The sequence below is a fragment of the Topomyia yanbarensis genome, chromosome 1 (genome assembly GCF_030247195.1).
Source record: "Topomyia yanbarensis strain Yona2022 chromosome 1, ASM3024719v1, whole genome shotgun sequence".
In the NCBI taxonomy this organism is placed as follows: Eukaryota; Metazoa; Arthropoda; class Insecta; order Diptera; family Culicidae; genus Topomyia; species Topomyia yanbarensis.
Window position 1 is genome coordinate 58,852,010 of NC_080670.1, and position 19,335 is coordinate 58,871,344.

The 19,335-nt window shown below is 37.5% G+C and overlaps 1 protein-coding gene across 4 annotated transcripts; it reads right to left on the reverse strand.

The window, feature by feature from the left end:
- Window positions 1–804: 804 nt before the first annotated feature.
- Window positions 805–18,952, reverse strand: LOC131677721 (LIM and senescent cell antigen-like-containing domain protein 1). 4 transcript variants are annotated; one of them, XM_058957725.1, is made up of 7 exons: window positions 18,765–18,952; window positions 18,533–18,589; window positions 2,252–2,368; window positions 1,879–2,184; window positions 1,547–1,805; window positions 1,345–1,486; window positions 805–1,278 (listed from the first exon to the last, which is right to left on the reverse strand). In XM_058957725.1, exons 2-7 carry the CDS (start codon window positions 18,547–18,549, stop codon window positions 1,079–1,081), a joined length of 1,041 nt encoding a protein of 346 aa, XP_058813708.1. In that variant the 5' UTR covers window positions 18,550–18,589; window positions 18,765–18,952; the 3' UTR covers window positions 805–1,078. The 4 variants fall into 4 exon arrangements, with proteins under 4 accessions (XP_058813708.1, XP_058813707.1, XP_058813709.1 ...); XM_058957724.1 differs by lacking the exons at window positions 18,533–18,589; window positions 18,765–18,952 and adding exons at window positions 10,025–10,638; window positions 10,699–10,803; XM_058957726.1 differs by lacking the exon at window positions 18,533–18,589.
- Between the last annotated feature and the right edge of the window lie 383 nt (window positions 18,953–19,335).

Sequence of the window (19,335 nt, forward strand, 5' to 3'; positions counted from 1 at the left end):
TTTCCGGAGAAGTTGAGACGGCTTACGGTTGCCCAGCTCACTTCCTCGCAGCAATTGTTGCATACAATTTTGTTCACTCGTGCTGTACTCGTTGGTTACTCTATCCTTGATTGCAGTATATTTTCCGTTTACCGGTGGATCTCGGATGATGTCCAAATAGCATGCTAGTATTTCCGAATCGATAGCCGCTTGGACGTGGTAATACTGAGTGTCTTCTCTTGTGATTTGATTCAGCGTGAATTGTGCCTCGAGCTGAGCAAACCAGAGGGTCGGTTGCGCTTCAAGAAGGGTCCGATTATGCCAATTATGTTTATTGTTTCGTCGGGGCGTTGTTTAAAGCGATGCCCACATTTGTAGCGGCTGCTCGTACTGCTCCTGAAGGAGGATACTTTCCTGTTTTGTGGAAAATGCTCCAGCAATCAGGCGCCAGGCACACCAGTAAGGTGCGGGCAGTCAAAACGCCACTGGTTGTCTTATCACGGCAGAAATAAAACTATTGAACAGTCTGAACGCGTGGAAAATACAACTGAACTGCTCTGGATGGGTTTTATTTCTTTTGATGGCTGAAGCAGTGTGGCCAGATTGGCTGGGCACCGCATATGTATTAAGTCCTCTGATTTTAATGGTTATTCTTTTCGTTACTATTCAACTGGATGATCGTTTATTATGTTACTATAAACTTTACTTCAGTGTATATATTAGGCATCTATAACTTGACACGTGAGTTTCAACAGACGGTTAGACACAGCAAACACAACAATTTCAAATCAAACTTTGGCAGTTTAAAGGATAAAACGTTGTAACTGGATAAGTATTATTATATTAAATAAAATCCTCACAAGATTTGTATATTCAAGGCACAAGATGCAATTTTAAGAAAGTATTAATTTCGTGTGCTTCTGTCACGATGTCTACAAGTGTGTAAGTTGATACATAATTTGTAATTGTTGAAGCATTCTAATACGGTAAGCCTGATCTAGTCAAGACTTCTGAGTGTCGCTTCCCATCATTCGAATAAGTACCATGAGAAAATCGAGTCACTTTTTCACTGGAGGTCGGGCTACAAGTCGCTATCTCTTCAGGTGACAGTCTTCTTCAAGGTATTCTCATGGGCGGCACGCAGACGACGTCTTAACTCAGCAGGGAAACGCTCGTAGCACTTCTTGCATACCGGTTTCTCGTCATATTCGTAGAATTTCGATTTCTGGTCCATTTTATTATCGCAAATCGAGCACGAGAAATGATGCACACACCAGGCCTTGTTCAGAGCGGTGAATACTGAAAGTTTGTATCATTTCAAATTTATACGAACAAAGGAAGGGAAGAAATTTTGGCACAACTTACCGTCACCAGCAATGACCTGATTACAAACGAAGCATAGATTACCAAACAGCTGGTGATAATGAGTCTCGCAGTATGCCATACCACGCTTTTCGTAGTGACGATGTCCTAGGAACGGTTTCTCGCATTTGGCGCATACGAAATGCTAAAATAAAATGCAACGTTAATCAGCTCTGAGTAATATAATGAATCATTCGTTCGTCACCTCAACATGCCAATGCTTTCCCAGTGCGGTTACAACACGTTCCTCGATCGGGCGTCGACAAGCACCACAAATTGGAATTCCCATACGATCGTGACAGCGCAAGCAGTATAGTTCATTCATATCGTTGGCAGCATAGCCGGTACGATTTTTGACCTCCCGTGCAGACGAATCCAGTTCAATGCCGCAAGCGGTGCAATTGAAGTGATACCCATGGTAAACTTCACCTCGGAAACGCAACGGAGCGTCATCGATTATTCCACTGCAGGTTCGAAACAAAATCGTTAACATTATTCAAGGGTTCCACCCAACCGAACTAGAATACGAATACTTACTGGCACTTGTTACACATATGCTTCCCTAAGCCCACTTCCTTTTCCTTTCGGTTGCAATCATGGCACAGGGCACGGTTCTGGTTCCGGATGAAACCAGAGTCCGCCAATGGAATGTTACACCGCTCGCACGTGAAACACTCCGGGTGCCAGTTGGCCGCCATAGCCTTGATGACCCGACCGATGACAAAGTCGTTACATTTGTTGCAGCACGGCGCAAACAGGATGTGGAAATCTTTCTCACAGTACTTGCGACCTTCGAATTCGTAAAAGATGCCGTCCTGAAACTGGCGGAAGCATTGGGCACATCTACCGACGAGAAAGTAAAAAATGTGTTGTTAAAAGATGGTCGTCGTTCAACCAGATGGATACATACACAAAACATTGGGTGTGCCACAACTGTCCATTCGAATTCACGATCCTTTCATGCGGTTCGAAACCCTCGTCGCACCGGGTGCACATCATGGTGCCGAGCGACATGTTGGCCGAAACTCTGAAACACGAGTAGAAGTTTGCTTGAAGATTACTGTGCAATTTTTGAGATCATATAAATTATTAAACCAAAACCTAGTAAAACTATGCCAAAGCCGTATTGCCACTATTAGCAAATATTTTGGACTAGCTAGTTATATCAATACATTCAGTATGGTATATATAGCTTAATCTTAAGGGGGTGATTAGCAGTTCAATTGGTTATACTCTAAATTGTTAATCTATCTAAGAATATACCGCAATGAATCAAAAGCCAATTCAAAGTATTTTAGAAGGTATGGACCGCCGAACAGTTATGCGTAATTGTTTAGTGGAGTGTTCTATTTTACATTTGAGATTTTTTTTAAATTGGTGAGAAAATAAAGGAGAAAAAAGGAGAGTCGGTAACATCTGAAACATAACCGGAGTGACGTGACTGCACTCAACAAAAAATAGATTCAAAGATATTCAACGAAATCAACAATTCATCAGCCATGCGGTAGCTTCCAATAAACATGGATAACATTTTCTCCGTTTGTTGGTGCAACTATGAAATAAATTTACAAAAGATCCATCAACCTAGTGCCATCCTCCAGGTTGGTGGGTTTGACGATATTGTAAACATCATGAAGCACATTTCGTGCTTCAGTTTTAAAGAACGTCTGACAGGCAATTGTTTTAAGATGGTTATGGTATTACGCCTCGATAATGGAGCATCGAGGAGGCCTAGAGGACTTATGGGTCTTTTTGATGTTTTGTGTTTTTTTCATACTCTCCACCTGCCCAAACTAATGATCAACCACTTTTTTCTATTATTTAATAAATGTCGAGAAAATATTGTTTCTATCCATTTTGGTTTTCTATTGTTTCACCACGAGCCCAGAGTAGATTGATACAACCCAAAGGGTAAGTTCACACAAGAACAAAATTCATGATAATTGACAACAAGATTTTATGCACGGCCTTTCTGTTTGCTTTATTCTTTAGTTTAAACTAGATTCCACGTATTATATATTACTTTAAAGAGAAAAGACAAAAAACCAAGCTCTGAACTAATACACGGTGGAATATTCAAACCAAGCTTTTTTAAATACTAGATTAGCGAGGAAGCTTTTTTACAGTGAAGTGCGAAAAATTATTGACACAGATGCACCACTATTTGACGCCATTACAAAATAAACACACTAGACAACGAATGTTAGACATACACACACATACAAAAAAAACGGATACACTAAAGACCCGTTTTTATCAGCCCCTTGGCGAATTTTAAGATGAACAGGGACATTGATAAAATCGGGACATATATTTTTCTGTCTTTTTAATAAACCGAAGCTCTTAAAATATTCTTCTTTGTTCCTTAGATATAGCCTTGCAACCTTTTCTGATTATTTACTTTAAGGTCCGCTTAAGGGGTATTTTGTATTTTGTATTTTTTGATCTCTAAGATAAGAAATATATGCCCAAGAAAGGACTTACTCGAATTCAACTTTGTTCGTCTGCGAGAGCCTATCAAACTACCAACTATCAATTTTCAAATGAAGCTGATAAAATCGAGTAAAAAAGCTGATAAAATCGGGGGTAGATAAAATCGGAGGCTGATAAATTCGGGTCTCCAGTGCAGTTTCTATTCCTTGAAAAAAGTGAAATAAATCACCAAAACCGTCGGATATTGAAGCAATACGTCGTTTTTGCTGTTTTATTGACTGCTTAGCCGACACTCTTTACCAGAAAATCAATCTTCACAGTCGTTAAACATCCATACATTTAAACTTTAAATTCATTCTGTTCACGGATGTTTGCTGGAAAATTACATCAATAAACCTTTCTTTTGAAAACTACCCACAATCAATCATCCCTTGAAATTTTCCTCTTTGTCACGAATAAGGAAAGTAGATGCCGTTGAGTTTGTCAAGTTGGAATGCCAACCAGAAGTATATCTTTATTGCAAAATTTGAGTTACATTAAGTTTTTCCTTGAGATTACCTCAAATCTCGACACTTCATGCATTTTAAAGATATTTGGCATCAAAAATAGAAAATCCATTTTTAAATTTTTCTTTTCTCCCCCTTTCAATTTTTAGTTCTTGGTTATATGAAATCATTTCTGATCCAGACTGAAAAATCCAAGTAATTTTAAACCTATTTTAATAATTTGAGCATCATTTTGATACCATGGAGGTTATAGTTTATATGGAAGTTTGCTGTATGATCGCACTCTTAAACAGAGATGTTACCAAAAAGAGTTTGAATGGCTGTTAGTGACCTAGTTCTACAAATCGAAGCAGTTGTGGTCACATTTTGGAAAAATTTTCACCATTATACATTCATTGCAGAATTTATTAAAATCGACATTTTCTACGTGATCGTACTCATCACCCTGCAATTCCGGAACCGGATTCATTAGAATTACCGGATTCATTAGAAATTCAATAGCAGCCTATGGGAACGTTGTACCTTTCATGTGGGACTAAGTTTGTGAAAATCGGTTCAGCCATCTCTGAAAAAAGTGAGTGAGATTGTACACACGTACACACACAGACGCACATACACACATACATACACACACAGACATTTGCCGAACTCGACGAGCTGAGTCGAATGGTATATGTCACTCGGCCCTCCGTTAAAAAGTCGGTTTTCAGAGCAAATGCAATACCTTTCTATTGATAAAGGCAAAACGTGTTTTTTCGGCGACCTTACAAAATTTGTAGCTCATTTGGATTGAACAAATGAGAAAAAGTTGAAGGCTATTTCCAACTACCAAAGACAATGGTTAGCAAACGCATAGGAACTACTTCCCGGTATTTCAAATAGTGTTTATGCGGTGAGAATGTCGGTGGGCTGATCCATTTCCTCCTACCTGACCCTGCAGTACAAAACATAATGCGATAGTACCGTAGCACAGATAATTCTTTGCGCAAATCAAAGTCAAATTAATACGCGCCAGTTCTGTGAAAAAATGGCACATTACGGTCTACCCTGCTTAAAAACCGCTGAATATAAGCAATTGCAAAATTTGTGACAGCTGCTCAGGTAATATTGACAACGGCTAAAGCTGAGTCAAGTACCTCAAAATCTACAACCAGTATCATCGTTGAGGAAGTTTACACAGCGTTCAGGCAAGAAGCAAGGATGAAATTAGATATTCGCGAACAAAAAGGCAGCAATTACGGAAATGTACACTAGCGAGATAGAAATGAAACCCTACTCCCTTTCCCGCCTGGTCAAAAAGTGGCAAAACATAAAACATAATACACTCGTGTATTCACTTTGCTAATATGAAGACACCTACATATTAGCAATAGAACTAAAGGTCATAAATTCGGTTTTCTCTTAGAATCGGATACCAATTGCTGTTAAATCACATTTTAATCAATCAATCAAAGAATTAATAGATAATGTTCACTTTCAATTGTTGCTCTTAGCCTAAGTTCACACGTCGATATAAGTTTGAAAATGACGTGACACACATTTTTTCGCTAAAAAAGTTCGAATCTGTTGTGTTTAACTGTCTCCATAATAATATACTCAGCTTAGTGAAAACGTCAGCATCGGTATTGTTCTGTTAGTGGTTTGCAGTCAGACCAGAACACCCGGATCATCATCGATGCATTCGTCAACTTCATCTGAGAGTTTTTCTTGTTGCGGTATCCCATCTAAGCGGAATGCTCGGAAAAAGTTGCATAACGGTGGTTCCTAAAGCCTGCACCTGTTACAGACCAGCCAAGTTAATTTGGTGAGATCAATCTAATTTATAATTAATTTTCATTATCCATTTAGTTTATCAATCACTCCAAACCCACATCCCATTTTCCTTCCCTACTAACCAATTCTAACATCCGTAATGCCTATGGAGAATGCGCGGGTTTCCCGCGTCTTCTTAAGTAGGTATTCAACTAACATTTCCTTCCCTTTGGCGATCGTAAGGACATGGCCAGGTGTGCAGTGAAGTTGTATAAAAAGATTTCACTGTATCAGCTATGATGAGAGTGGTCGTTCTGCTATGCTATGCTATATAAGTTTGAAAATGACGTGGCAATACAGCGAACAGATATCAATAGGTAATCACGAAGAGCGACGAAAATGTTGTGACTGGTTGAATCTATAAGTCAATAAGTTGGGATAAATGTTTCGATTTCATGTCTTCAGTATGTGACAGTCTTTCGTTCTGTTTTTGCTCGGCATGGTATAAAATGAGAGAGACAAATCAGAGAGAAAAGAGAGGAAAAAAGAATCAACCAATCGAAATCGACTCAAGAGCACCTCTTCGATCTTTTCTATACATTCAACACGAGCGCCTTCAGAATTGCGCTCTGATCTTCTCATTTCGGTTTGAATGCAACGACATTTTCGTCTTCGTTATCCGTATAACTTTGAAACGTTAGGTGCAACAATTTGCATTGAAATTATCTGTAATCAGACAAACATTTCTCTTTTCTTCAAGAAGTCATACATCTCTTCCAATCTTGATGATGATTGTAAAAAATCAATTATTTATAGTTTCTAGTCTAGACTACTAAGGTGGCCACAATGTTACATTTAACAAAACGTAAATTAGAAGCTTTCAGCAATCAATGCTAAATGTATTTCTTTCGATTAATGAACAACATCTGAGTAGCTTCTTTCATAAATTAACCCTCTGCTGTCCAACCTCGTCTTTTGGTGGGGTTCAGTAGAATCGCTGTAAAATCTACAATACACGATTTTGTGTTGCCAACGCAACTAAAACCTCTTCAAAACATTCCCACCTATCATACAAATACGTTATCTACTTGTTGAAATCATGATATAAAATGATATTTGAGTTGGAAATTTGAGGGAAACAAGAAAAAAATATTTTGCATGTGGTAATACAATTCAATTGGAAAATTATCTCACATTTTGGGGTTTTCAAAAAAAATAAAAATTAATGGTAAGTTAGTTTACAATAGTACTTTGCCGCAGAATTGAAATTTGGTCTTGTACTAACTTGTAACAAAACTTATGGGCTAAAGAACTTACTCCGCCAAAAGGCGGTGTTTGGCAGCTGGGGTAAAAAAAATCGTCTTCGAAGTACTTCTGACTTTAAAGTTTATGGGTTTATTTGGCTCTAGTTTTCTCAATTTTCTACCGATTTCAACTAAACCACTTGAAAATAATCGGGAAATTATTCAAGATTGTTTAACTATACTTGTTCGTCAGGTCATAGAACCGGTTCTGGTTTTCTAAAAATTCCCGCGTGGTCTGTCAGACGGCCACGTGAGTCATATTCAGTAGTCATGCAACTCGATGTGTGACTTAGCATATACTGAGTATAAATAAAAATCATAAATGTCAACCTTCTAAATGGAATTGGAGACATATTATATTGTTTTGGGAAAACTAGAAATGATCCCTGCTTTGGCGGTTCAGAGGGGAAGCTGCTGGTCTCATAAACCATTCGTCTTATGTGCGGAACTCATCCAGAAGGATTTGTAGTGATCAGTAACATCGTCGCACTAACCTTGTAACTGTTCTGTATACTAAGAATCGACTGCGAAGTCTGTTGAAACAGAAGGTTAAGTTTCGAAAATGGAATGATAGTATCAAAGCTTTGTTTTGCTTTTAGATACGGTTCCAGGAGGCATTGTAAAGGACATCCACACAATACCGAACGCCATACCAAACTTCACAGTTATTCGTAGGTATAGAATGCAACGGAATACTATAGCATTCTCTAGATTCTATTCCTAGTTGCATTCGTGAATTTTTGGGACATCCTGAGGCTGATTTCTTAGAACATTGTAGAGGAAACATATTCGAAAAGCGCAACTCATATCAAATATTTGCACCTGAATATAACTGTAATGTAATTTCAAATTACACCAAATCGATAATCAATGAATAACTCTTCAAACAGTAACAATGCTGATGCTTTCATCAATATAGGAACAGGGCCATGCGAGAATCGACGGTACTCCAAATTTATTCCGAAGCTTTTCAATGACTTATGTTCATTATCAAAGTCGAATCGGTATTTGAATCCGTTTGAATCATGGGAATTCGTGGAAACAAAGCATTTCTGCCTTCATACTCTCCTTTGTGAATAGTGCCTTCATACCCGTTGTTCATCAACTCCTTCACCGCTCTTCTTTTTAAATGCATGAATGCAAGATATATCATAAAGTAGAACTTTTTAACAAAAAAGTACCGTTGCGGAAAAACTGGAACCCAATAACACACCAATGACATTTTATTTTTATTATTTTATATTTTATATAATGGTAAAGTATGCAAACAATCTTAAACAAAAAATGTCCCAATTGCACAAATAGGTGGATTAAGAAAATTTTAATTTTTTGTGTTACAGTAATGTTTCGATTATATCACGCTTATATATCCATATATGTATGCATGTATCTGTGTATATACACATGTATATGTACGTATCTTAGTATGCATATTTAAGTCAATATGTATATATTTAAATGACTATATATGCATGTACTTAAATACTGTATATATAACTAGGCGTGATATAATCGAAACATTACTGTATTGCCAAAGAACCTTCCACAGTAAATAACTCAAAATCAAAGAAACCCGTCATGTCGTTCTTGAATTATGCGATAACACACGGAAATCATTCCATTTTGGGCAGTAGAGGGTTAAATTCTGGGCAGTTTCCATTAGTAGATTAAATCATTGAAATACAGTAAGATTCCGTTTTGGCATGTTCCATTTTTGGCAACAAATGGGCAACAATTGTTTTTGTACATATACATGCTCAATACACATTTTGTTGTAATAATTGATATCACTTTTGACTTTATTTCCAAACATTAAAGTCATATTTACTATATTTTATGGGGGCGGGCATTGCGAATAAAATTAAATTTTGATTTCATTTCATTCCATTTCACATATTCTTATATAATTTATGTTCTTATAACATTTATGATGTCACAGATTGAAAATAAAAGATTTAAAGTAAGATTCCATTTTTGGCACGGTTCTAGTTTTAGCATTTGAAAAAAATTTTTTGCCGAAAACGGAATCCTACTGTATATATTTTGCATTGTCCAAAAACCGATGAATTTGAAAATAAAACTTTCAATACTATGCACATATAATATTTGCTTAATTTAGGTAATCTTATCATATCCCAACGGTTTTGCAAGATTGCTAAAAGTCAATAGAGCTAAGGTTCTTATTCCGGCTTTGTAATTCGTAAGTACAATGATATATCATCAATTGCATGATAAATAGGATTTGTGAAAGAATCTATTTAAATAGATAAATAAATAGTTGTCTGATAATATTGACGAAGATAGTCTTTAACCCATCCCCACGAGAGTCAAACGAAAAAAAAAAGTGTTTTTCTCAGGATTTTCATGATTACGACATAATCAGTATCACAATTGAAAATTTTATAAATTTGAGTTAACGCAAACTCCGGATGAACTCACAGAACTAGTAATACTAGCAAGACGCCTGATCATGAAAATAAGAGTTGATTTTCTACGTATTTCTTCCGATGAGTACCGACAAGTTTTGCACGTGATTATAACGCTGATATTCAGTTTTTAAAGATTGCACTAAAACTTTTTGACGGCACTGTCCATATGCTGATTACAACAAATTTCAGCAAGCTAGGAATCACTAAATCTTACTCCAATAAAAGTCGCAGAATTCACCATTTGAAATTGACAACTAACCCAATCACTTCCACGTTGGACCGTCCAGTTGGATCTTTGAGTTCCATTTTCTTCCGCGTCGGAGTTGAACTTGCCAGCGGTAGATTTTGATATCTTTCACCCGATGTAGACGTGTTTTGAACTCCGCTTGACGAGTTCAACATATTCAAATTAGCACTTTTTAAGTCACGAATGATGTTTTCCACTGCAACGCCATTCCCGCTTGCACTGTAACCACTTGGACCTTCTCGATACTGATTACTCGTTGAGGACGATGTCGATGTTTGTTCTCGGAACTCGCGAAACGTGTCACTGCGATCGTGTCGATTGCCGAAGGTGGCGTCTGCATTCGTACTTGCGATGTCAACATTCACGTTGTTGTAGGCCATATCGTTAACATACTGTACATGCCTTATCGGACCCGGCATGTTCTGATAAAGTCTTTCGCCCGGCGGTTGTTTCGATTGTATGTAGTGGCGTTCTAGCGAGTGGAAGTTAGCGTATCCAGTCGACGTGGGATATTCGAGTGAGGCAGTCGCGGTGGATGCTTGAATGAGATTTTCCCTGGATGTAGTTCGCCGTTTGTACAACTTGGAGTCTTCGATGGGCTTAAGCTTGAGCTCACTCATTTCTTCCTGTTTTTTGCAGAAATGAGTATTAGCACAGTTCACAACTTTTTACGTGTGGTTTCTCACTACTGTTCGACTTAACTGCGATGGTCATTTCACACACAGGATCCCATACTCAGTAGACCGTTTCCACGTTGACTCACTGCTGTATAAACACAAATTCCCATATTTAAATGCACTGCAATGCAAGTCGCATCTGACCTCTCCGTAATGTGCTAAACGTTCAACAATGACAAAAATATAGTCACGAACAACAGAACCGGTTTACGGGTCGTCGTCAAAATATGTCTTATCACTTGAATCAATAAAAAACACTTTTAGCGTGCAATGTAATCTTATCTCCTGCTAGATTAACTAGATCCGAACCCTACCGAAAGCCACGAATAACTGAACCACGGTCTTTCTCACGCACAAGGTCTTTTCGCAGCGGCGTGTAAGTATGTGATCTATAGCGTGACTCAGAAATATGAAGAACATTCAAGATCAGCTCCACACCAGTCCGATGATGACTTTGAGCCCGAAAGAAAAATGCATGACGAAAAGAATTTTTTTGAAATAAAAAAAAAAATGTTCAACATATTATCAGAAAATAGTAACCAATTCGCAATTAGCTATTAAAGTTCCAAAGTGAGCATTTCGTTCGCTGATCTTCATTTGCAAATCCGTCCAAATGTTTAACCGCTCTAATGATTCGTGGATTCCATCAGTATAAAAATAATGGTCACAGGACCGCCTCGACCGTCACCGCGTCAGCGAAATAACAAAAAGGAATATTGATTAAATACAGGTAAGCAATTCAACTTAAACCTAAAAAGGTAAACCAATGCAACATCTCTGTTCCTTTCTCTCTCTCTATCTCTCTTCTACGCGAGCTGTCCATGCACATTGCAATGTTTTGTTTTTGCGCCTGTTACGAACCGGAGAAACATTTTTGCCATGTACGGGGCAGTGTTTTTTATTGCTGGAGAAAAACACAAATGTTTCAGCCCAGCAATACCTGCGCATATGGGCAGTAGTTGGGTACTTGTAATGACGTGATTTTATTGCACCCGTTGTTAATAACGGAATGCGCGAAGTTAAAGACAGAATAATAAAACACCGAGTGAGATTGTGATGTTCTTACAGTTTTTATTTATTTGCACATTACAGGCTGTAATAATGCGTAGATACAATTACCCAATATTAAGCTGGACGCAAGGGGCGTCAAACTAGAGATGATTTCGGGGTCTTGGATTGTAAAATTTTTGGGTTCGGCTTTTGCGAATTTTAAATTTTCGAGCGCGGGTCGGGTTAAATCAAATATGACAATATCTTACTACTAATCCCTTTTTTGTAGAGATATCAGTCATATGATACACAGTTATGGCTAAAGTATTGCCGACAAAAGCTTTATAACGTCCTATACTGGTATTTCAACTACGAAAATAATTCTAGAGAAAATACTGTGTTTTTAATCAACCTAGTAGTGAGATGAGACATTTCTTACACATAACACTGTTGCATCATTCATTAGTTTGCAGAACTCACGCGATGTTGGCACCCAATTGGAGGTGAGATGAAACCAGTTTTGAGTCATGCACGAATTAACCCTCGAATAATCTGAACAAATTGTAGAAAATCAATAAAACTAATAAAATTAAAAAAAATATAAATTGAATAATTGAATTATATCTTACGTCACTTCTTTCAATTTTAACTTCAAAATTCACACACATACTTTTGAATGCATTCGTAATCGAGCGCAAAAAAAACGATTTTTTCAAAATTTTATATGGGACCGTTCTCTTAAAAGTTTGATTTTGATAACAACTAGGTCGTTAGATGCGGAATTGAATTTATTCTCTAAATTTTTATAAAAGTAAAGACGCTCCATTAGAAGAATGTCGAGAAATTTTCATAATTTACACGCCATTGAACATAACAAAATTGACACAATAACAAAAAAAATTGGTCGAAAATGAACGCTTCATACTACAGAAACTTAACTGTAATTGTTTACTACAGTAGAAGTAGCAACTATGCATTCCACATTTGACGTTCCTCTACCATGACAACATACAGCTTTCAAATAATTGATTGAATTTTTAGGGAATTCGTAAAAAAATGTCAGGTGTGAGATGGATAGTAACAACAATCTAAAAAATACCGCAGCCCAATTATAACATTGAATAGGGTAAAGTGCCTATTTTGACTCTATTAAGGAGGGTGCCACACTATTTCATTAATTATAACACTGTGCTACAGTGATTTTATACTTTTCAAGAGACCTAGTATAGGTTGTAGATCTCATCAAGTGCAACACAAAACAATGTATGAAAAATGTTGTATACCCTCAAATTTATAACAAAAAAAAACGATTTTTCGAAACTTTCGGCACTAAAACATTTTTTGCGTGATCATTTTTCAACCGATTTTTAATTTTTTGAGTATTTTGAAAATAAAATAAAAAGAAATTTTCTTTCCAACGGAATGCTATTTTATGTTATTTGTTAAAAGTACTATGTGGTTTTGGGACAACAATATGAAAGTTACCATTATTTTGATATTTTTTCATGAAAGATATAAAAATTGCTCAACCTTTTTATTAGGAAACGTCCTTGTTGTCCTTGCGCTTATAATGCTTTGTTCTGCGAGTCCTTTCTCTAAACCAGCGATTCTTAACCTGGGGTCCGCGGACCCCTAGACCTAGAGGACCTTGAAGTCGTTGCTGGGGTCCGCGAATAGGAAAAGTTTTTTTTTCGTATCAGACTGAAAACAATACATTGACAGCATGTAAATCGATGTTAAACCGTGGGGGGTCCGCAACCGCCCAGGGTGATTTCAAAGGGGTCTGCGATCACCCAGGTGATTACGAAAGGATCCGCGACGCAAAAAAAGGTTGAGAATCGCTGCTCTAAACGATCCATTGATGGAAAATTATTTCCAACGACTTTATCCATTCCTCGATCGAAAATGTATTGCTTGATGAAATCGTTTACCGGAGGAGACCGATATGCTGACCTTTCTGAACTAAAGTAAACATCGTTGCTTGACCCAGTGAAATTAAAATAGTTTTCTGAAACTTTTCTAAAAGACCAACTTGATCACTTCTGTGCTCGCTTCTCTGGAATTGAAAAATAGCTAATCAACGAATTGAAAGTGCTATACACAAAAGGCGTCGTTGAGACGACGTAAATAATCGGTAGTGTTATAGACGTTTTTCCGAGATGCCCCGACTATCAAGACGACGACTACTTTCGTTCAGAGAACTTTTTCGACGCATTAAAAATTTTTTTGCGATCGACTATGGACGAGGAGCGCTTGAAATGGTTAATATTATTGGCCGTTGAAAAGGATATTCTATTTACTTGCAACAAAAAACTCACTGTACGACGATATGATAGATCGTTTTGCAGCACGAGCTGGTAGACGTATTAGTTTTGCGTACATATTAAAATGCTTGTATTTTGGAAAATATTTACTACCTTTTTCGTAGGCCATAATCTGAATGTGTAACGCTTAGACCAATTTTGAAGAGTACACAGGTGAAGAAAATGTTCACGAGTCGCCACACAAAGAAGAATAAAATATCTTCAAATTAGGGACCGAGTCTAAGCATTTTTCATTTCGCGACAAACATATGATGATGGCGTAAAAGCCAACTGTCAAAATTCGCTTTGAAAAGGAATTCCGGACAAACCGTTACTAGCTAAAGATGGTTCGCTGCAGTTAATAAAAGAGAAAACTTCTCTTTTATTTGCTACCAACATCTGTGATTAGCGAGTAACGGTGCGTCCGGAATTTCCACTCAAAGTCCATTTGGCTTATACGCCAATTATGAGCCCTATTCTCACAATCACGCCACTTAGTGACTAGAGCAAAATTTCCTTCTAGTCACTAAGTAACGTGACTGTGCGAATAGGGCCCCATATGTTTGTCGAGATTTATTTGTTGTTTTCCTGAAATGCTCATAGTTCTTGACCAGACCAATAAAAAAGAGTATAAATAAAAATGTTTCAAATGATGATTATTCTGAGTGGTAGTATTAGGAAGTGATTTTCTATTATAACGTGATAGTATTAAGAACCTTTGTAACATGATGTAAAAAAGAAACCCTGGCGTAAAAAAGCTTTTGCAAATGCCGTGTCAAATAAACGTTTTATGAGAAAAAACATTTAATATTTTTATCGATTGTATACTATTCCCCCGAAAATCATTCCCCAGAAAGCCATTCCCCAGAATTCCACTCCCCAGAATATCATCCCCCAGAATATACTATTCCCCAGAAAGTCATTTCCCAGAATGTACCATTCCCCAGAATTCCATACCCCAGAATGCACCATCTCCCAGAAAGTCATTCCCCAGAAAAGTTTAACTTTTTTATAGATTTGATCTTTTCAAATGTACTACTCGTTCCCATTTCCATCGAACGACATTCTTCGATTCGGTCACATTTGAAATGATTTGCATTGTGTTGAAACCGGAAGTTAGGATGACATTATTTATTCCTAATTTAAATAAAGAATAACTAACATTCCCGAAAAATCATTCCACAGAAGCTAAAATACCGATGTGTTATCCCCAGAAAGAACTATTATCCAGAAAACCATATCTAGAATGAACCAATGCTCATAAGTTCATTCCACAGATATAACCATTTCCGAGACATTTTTTTTTGAAGTGGGATATTTTTTTGATGGTAATCAAAACATTTTTTCATTATGTTGGCCATATTGCTTCCCTCGAAAAGTGTACAGGTAGCAGCATTAGACAATAGCAATATTTTTACTTTTCTTTTAATAATATAAACATACATATAGGACAAATCGTAAACTTCAGTACAGGCATGTTTTTCAGTGCCATTTAACAACAACCATAGAAAGCGGTAGCCCCCTTCCTAGGATCCAAAAGAATGTAACAGTGATATGTAAGTAAGGTTGTGTGGCGAAACAAAAACTTTGTACATTACCTAAGTCAAGGAGCTGATGCATGATGCACGATGTTAAGCTGGTACGGATAAGCCGTCGAAAGCAGCGGCTCCTCGCAAAAATATCGTAACGCCAATCCGGCCAAAACACTAGCTACACCTTTTATACACGGTTCCATCCACTCATTTACAAATTAGTCAACCCTCAGGCCCAGGAGCAATTGGTATGGGAGATATACCAATTGCTCCTGGGCCTGAGTGCTTGGAACCGTGTATAAAGGTGTATAATAACAGTCCCAACTAATAATATATTCAATTCAAAATGATCGCTAACATTGACGAATAATTGTTGTCGAGTATTATGTCTGTAACTCTGTGGTATAAGTACCATTTGGCGTAAGGTATGAAAATACTTTCGAATGTATTTAGTTCAACCTATTTGAGTAAACCGAGCAATCGGGTGAATCGTACATTTGCGTACGAAACATTCCCAATACAAAAGAAAGATAAATGCTCTAAAAACCCACTAAACCATTTGTCAAAATATGCATTCATTTCGATCTTAATATGGATTCAACCAAAGCTCCAAAGAAGGAATCAACACATATGTTTGAATAAACCGGGCAGACGAAAAGATCACAAGTTTGCGTGCAAGAGTTGCTTGGCGTACAAGTTCAAAGAACTGCTCATGTTTGAAAGAAGGAACCAAGTCCTATGTTCGAGTAAACCGGCTATACGAGAGGATAACAGGTTTGCTTGCGAGAGGCCGCCGCTTTCGAACGGCACATTCTCAGCAGCTTAACACCGCATAAGTTTCTTTAATTAGGTAAGCGTAAACCTTTGGCTTAACCACAAATAATAAATAAAAACCATAACTTTTCTGGGGAATGGGGCATTCTGGGGAATGACTTTCTGGGGAATGGGGCATTCTGGATAATGATTTTCTAGGGATTGGTACATTCTGGGAAATGTCTTTCTGGGGAATGGTACATTCTGGGGAAAGGAATTCTGGGGAATGGCTTTCTGGGAAATGGCTTTCGGGGGAATGGTATACAACCATTTTTATCATTTCACGGAGTTGGATTGAAAAGTAGAAAAGGTGATCAAGTCTCCTCGGTCTCCCCTACAGATAGGTAGTTCAATCTGCTGTGGTCCACTAGGAGGTTGACAACAGTCTATTGTCTCTTACCGAACAAAATCTCAAATTTTTCTCCGCAAATTGTGAAATGCAAATAATGGTCATGATCATAATTCGCTATAGACTATATATTAAATACCTACGTGTTTGATATCTTCTAGTTGATGTACTGCAAGTAGAGCAGATGAAATATATGATCTGCCTATAATTATATATATATGATTATAACTGATTAATGCAGAAAATTGAACATTTGCATGATCTGGGAGGAGAGGCGCGCTAGACCTAACTCTTTACTAAAACAGTATTACGCATCAGTTAGCTAACTAACTCACGCTTAAGGCTCAAACCTTCGTTATCCCATCGTACCTGGTCACCGTGTCCTTTTTGTGGAGTCCCAGTTTGTAGATTTGGGATTGCGATGCATTGCGATGTCTGGTGGAGCGTTTGAATGAGCAAGTAAGTTTTTTTTGTGATCATTACGTCTTCTATGATCATGTCGGTTCCCTTGGATGTTATAGCGTGTTGTGTCGTAGTGTCGGGTCTGAAGGCTGTCACATTTTGTCATACTACCCTCTCACTACATGTGTTACGTAATTTATTAATGGTCCCCTATTTGCTGATTATCAATCAAAACGCTAATGCAATCAAATACACGTCAGACACGCTTTAATTGATTTCCTTCGACACCATTTTGGTTTTGCCTAATTGTAACGCGGGTAGCATCGTGAAAACTGTCGTCTAGACGTTGACAATAAATAAATAAATAAAGCCAAATTTTTGAAACCTCTTTAAGGCTGGTTTCCGAACATTTGAGACTTCAAATAACAAAAATTAAGCATTCATCGCTATATTTTGCATTGTCTTTGTCGAAACAATAAAAAAAACTTTGGTTTGGAAGATGAAGAAGGTTGTATGGGAACGATGTGATCTCTGGCATTTTAAACCTATCATTTTAGGTGCAAAGTTTGAATTTCAGAATTTATTGCAATTTGGGGCCAAGGAAACTAGTAAAACCAGAAATGATCGTTACAATCGCTAGTCAGTCTATTTTGTAATTGAAGAGTCGTACATGCAGAGTATATCGCAGTCAATATAAAACGCCCATAATCGCGAGTCAGTCTCATGGTCCATGGGATTTCCTATCCAGCGGGGATTGAGTTGCGTTTAATAGGCAGTATATAATACTACAAATATCTTTTTAAATGTAGTTGTTTTTCATGATCTTAAGTATTGTATGGAACTCGCAGGATATCATATGAATAATAAATTACATTTGGTCGGTGTTAATTCAGACTGGGCTACGTCGCAAAACATCAAAAATGAGATAATGATAACACTGGATAAAGAATTTCGTCAGCTATATCCGACTTTTGCCAGATTTGAAATATGTAACAATATACAAGAGTAATGGCAAAAATTGATTTCCAATCATAAAGTAAAGGATGCTGCGATTCAAACTTTAAACTCGTTTTTCTTGAAATCAATATTTTGTCACTTAGTCCGGTCTGACTTAACACCGACCAATTTTCCTTTTCATTTCATTATTCCCTAACTTGTCTTTATTAGCGTAGACAGTAGATACCGGCAGTTTTCAGCTTAAAACACCTCCAATCTTCAGGTTAATATAATAAAATTTTAACGAAATTTGAGAGTATACCATTTCTTCCATATAAGGTAAGTTGATTAGAGTCACGTACGTATTACAAAACCAGAATCGTTTCACCAAGCATACATGTATTAATACACACAAACAATATTTTTCCCCAGCAGAAGGCGCAAGTAGTGGATTAGCATTAGTTTGGCAGAGCAACCAAGAATATGTTTATTTTTTTTACTACCAAGTTCTAGCTTACCCTGCAACTGGGGGCATTTTTACAGAGAATAAAACTTTCAAACAAGGCTTGCTCGGGCTGCAAATATAATAAACAGAGAAATATCGAAAATGACTTCATGCGAAACTCTTTAGAAATTATACACAATTTTATTCTCTGGTGTCAGCCTACAAAATAGGCACATGGAAAAAATATCGAAGAGGCGGATCGTCCATCCTGGCCTTGAGGAAAATGAATTCTCACTGGTACTTACGGCTGTCGATTGTAGTACAATTCTTATCGCACAGTTTCCGTTTAATCGCTACTCGTGCTGATAACACGAGTGATAATGCAGCAAAAAGTGCACAAACAGTATCACCTGGCTTGGATAATAAATGAATCACTTTTACACCTTTTGGTTCGTCTCGGTAATGCGGGAGTGGAGCTGAAATTGACAGATGCTGGCTGGGCGAGCTACATAAGTTCACCTAAAGTTGGCATAGTTGGCATAAAAACCAACATTTTGTGCTTGGCAAGCGCCATTCATGCGACACACGATCGAAAACGCACGCATGCTACCACTACATGTGCCTCATTCTCACACGCCGAGGTGGTGATACAAACATGAATGAAACGGCGAGGAACGTAGTGAAATGAGATCATTTTCAATTGGAACTAACCGTACATTATTATAGTTTTGATCATGTGCTTGTATGCATGCATGAGATGACGTCATTCTGGGCAGTATGAATGGATTATACGGCCACAGAGAACAGACGTTCATCCCAAACCTTATAGTTGTGTAAAGAGGTGAATGATACAAGATTGGATTGGATTCGTCTTCC